This window comes from Alnus glutinosa, chromosome 2 (assembly GCF_958979055.1).
Source record: "Alnus glutinosa chromosome 2, dhAlnGlut1.1, whole genome shotgun sequence".
NCBI classification, from domain to species: Eukaryota; Viridiplantae; Streptophyta; class Magnoliopsida; order Fagales; family Betulaceae; genus Alnus; species Alnus glutinosa.
The window spans coordinates 11,124,787-11,127,871 of NC_084887.1; the positions used below are offsets into that span (position 1 = coordinate 11,124,787).

Here is a 3,085-nt window from a genome sequence, read left to right on the forward strand (position 1 = left end):
GTACAAAATTAATTAATCATTTTGAGTGATAGCACAAATATAGTTAACGCTTTTCTTGAGTCGATATGTCTTACCACATCCACACAAATCTCTTAATGCTAAAGTCGACTTAAAAGCATCTCTGGCAGGAGTGCTATTTTAACCAAAAGTTTAAATTTGACTATTTTTTTCTCTTTTTCTTCCTTCAGCAGAGTAGTTACTCTTAACTGTTTTTTTTTTTAATTTCATGAACAAATAGGCACTACTAACTATTCACTGTTCATCAGTTATTTAATTTTTTATTATATTTTCTCTCACCCTCTCCTCCCACTTCAACACCAACGGTAGCCTCTCGTTCACATCAACGGCCGCTTCGGCTATCACTGGAAATAGGGAATCACCACAACCATGTCCACTGCCCGCACACACACAATCACAACCGGATCCTTCACCAATACATAGTAACCAATAGCTCAAAGAATCAACAAAACAAAATACGCAAAATAGATTAACAATAATCCACAATAAAAACACAAGAAATCACCTCAATTTTCACCGAAAAAAATCCCCCATTGTATATACATTATAAATCAAGTTCCAACTACCGAAAATTGTGTCTCAGGTCACCGGAAGTCGCGTCTCAGGCTCCATCGGAGTCGACCCACCAGCGATCGGCTTGACCCGCTGAACCCAGCTCTCCCTCGGTCTCAAGATTTGGTTGGATAAAGATTTGCATCTACATATACGTGCTAAGAAATTATCCAACCAAATCTTTAAGCTTCTCACAGAAACTATCAATATATGATGATTGTAAATCTTCGTTAAGCAAGAGCGCTCTTAGTTTAGTGTGATTGGCTCTGACCAGCCTCCCAACCTCGCTATCGACCTCCATCACAGTTCTCACAGCCTTGGAGACGCTTCCTTTGGTGAACAAGCCGTCTTCTTCGCCTTTCTCGACTTCTACCCCAACCTTCAAATTGTTGCCCATCATCCTTGCAGTAATAATTTGATCAACCATCTGCGGTAACATTACCAACTGACACTGACTCCTCAGTGCTTCCAACAAAGAACTTGAGCCACAGTGTGTAACAAAGCATCCAATTGATGGGTGGCCTAAAATCAATCGTTGTTGAACCCATCCACCATGCACGATTCCTTTTCCTTTAATCCGCTCTTCCAACCCTTCCGGCAGCGCCGCTTCAACAGACTCAGCCCCGAAGGGTGGTTTAAGTGCTGCAAGAAATGGCCAACCGCTAAACTCAAGACCCAATATCAATTCCCTGAATTGGTCTTTCGTTAACTTGCATTCACTTCCCAGTGCACAGTAAATTACTGAGCCGGCCTTGAAAGATCCTAGCCATTGAACCCATTTTTCTTCTAAATTTAAAGTAGAGGCTTGTGGCTCTACTAGAATCGGTCCTGAAATAAGCACGGGCTTCTCAAACTGGCTCACAAGATAATCAATATAAGACCCCTCAATTTCTCTGCATGCCCAGTATCCCAGCGCATCAGACTGACCTGAGCTTTTAAGCAGGCGATCAAGAAAAGGGACATCGCTGCCAAATTTCATGTTTACCACTGCAGCAAAGTGTCGAGCTTCGTGGACATGGAGCAGGATGGAGGAGGGTACTGGGAAACCAGGCGGGGGCTGCATAAGATCAGCTTCTGAATGATAACCACTGCGTTGCCTTGCAGGGGACCTAATGTAACCTACTGCTGCAGTACTGGTAACGCAGTAATGAATTGACTTGATTCCTAAGTTGCGTGTCAATTTTGGAACCCAAAAAGCAAAATCAAAGAAGACAATGTCTGGTTTAAGGTCACGGAGGAGAAGTTCAATAAGACTCTCAGTCCGGTCCATGGCAGTCATAAGGTGTGGGTATAAAGTGGATGGCACATCTGAAGTGGTCTCAGCGTCGGAAGGGAGGCCATCAACATGAGGAACAGCGACGGGGACAAAGGTAATGTGATCCGGGTAGAGATTCAAAGGCTCAAGCTTTGGTTGTGTGTTGGTGGGGATGAAAAAGGAGATTCTATGGCCTTTCTGGGCTAGTTTGTTGGAAAGGTAGAGCCATGGGGTAAGGTGGCCAAAAGCAAACCAAGGGTACATCGCGAGGTGTAGAGATGATGAACCCATATTCGCTGAGGAAAGATACTGTTGAACGATTCAGGCAGGAGCTGAAGCCGCTGGCAACTGAAAAACTCTGAAATACGTTGATGAAACTTGGGACTTTTAATGCATCTCATAGACTAAATGCGCATGTCTGTAGGTTTTTCTGGTAGCTGGTTTTGGTAGCCAACAAAATTACTCTGTCGTCAGGGCCAGATTTAAGGGAGGGCGAACAGGGGCAGGCCTTATATTTTTTTTAAAAAATATATACGCTTATTTCAAGTCGTTCTCGCATATAAATTTAACCCCAATCAAGCGGTCTAATTTTTTAAAAAATTAAGTTACTTTCAAATTTAGGCTGATCTCTCACAAATTAGACACGAGTTATCCGACCAAACTTTTTGACCTAACTACAACTGGCGGTAACACTGATCTGAAGCAAACAAAGTTGGCTCTTCCGCAGCTCCCCTCTTCTTCTTTGTCTCATGTTTGTTGATGGAGGCGTAATGCTGCGGCTGTGCAAACTGTGAGGACGGGTGAGTTTAGTTGATGTCTATCAGAAATGCAAAGTAAAAGAGTCTTCTAGAGTCATGTGTCATCGACAGTGACTCATCATAGAGTCTACAGACATAGAGTTTTCACTTGCCATTATAGAGTCTTCACTTGTTAGAGTACTAGCAGTAGATTTCTAACTATTTTTCTTATTTTAGGAAAAATTTAGGGAACAAAACCACTTTTTTTTTCCCTACACAAAAACATCCCACAACAGCTTCCCTTTATCTTTCCCTATATATTAAAATAATATTTTTTTTTATCTTTTACTCTCTTTTTCTTTTTTTTTTTTTTCTTTTTTTTTTTTTTTTAACTTTATTCTAGAAGCATCTTGATTTCTCCCGATCTCTTCCCTTTATCTTTTATTTTTTACCTTGAAAACCCATTGACTGATTCCCATAAATCCCTTCTCTCTTCCTCGTTGAATTTGATCAGATGCCCTCA

At 41.5% G+C, this 3,085-nt stretch overlaps 1 protein-coding gene across 1 annotated transcript; it reads right to left on the reverse strand.

Moving 5' to 3' along the window:
• Positions 1 to 482: 482 nt before the first annotated feature.
• Positions 483 to 2,276, reverse strand: LOC133861483 (cyanidin 3-O-galactoside 2''-O-xylosyltransferase FGGT1-like). The gene has a single exon (XM_062297275.1). The coding sequence runs from the start codon at positions 2,114 to 2,116 to the stop codon at positions 737 to 739; it is 1,380 nt and encodes a 459-aa protein (XP_062153259.1). The 5' UTR covers positions 2,117 to 2,276; the 3' UTR covers positions 483 to 736.
• Between the last annotated feature and the right edge of the window lie 809 nt (positions 2,277 to 3,085).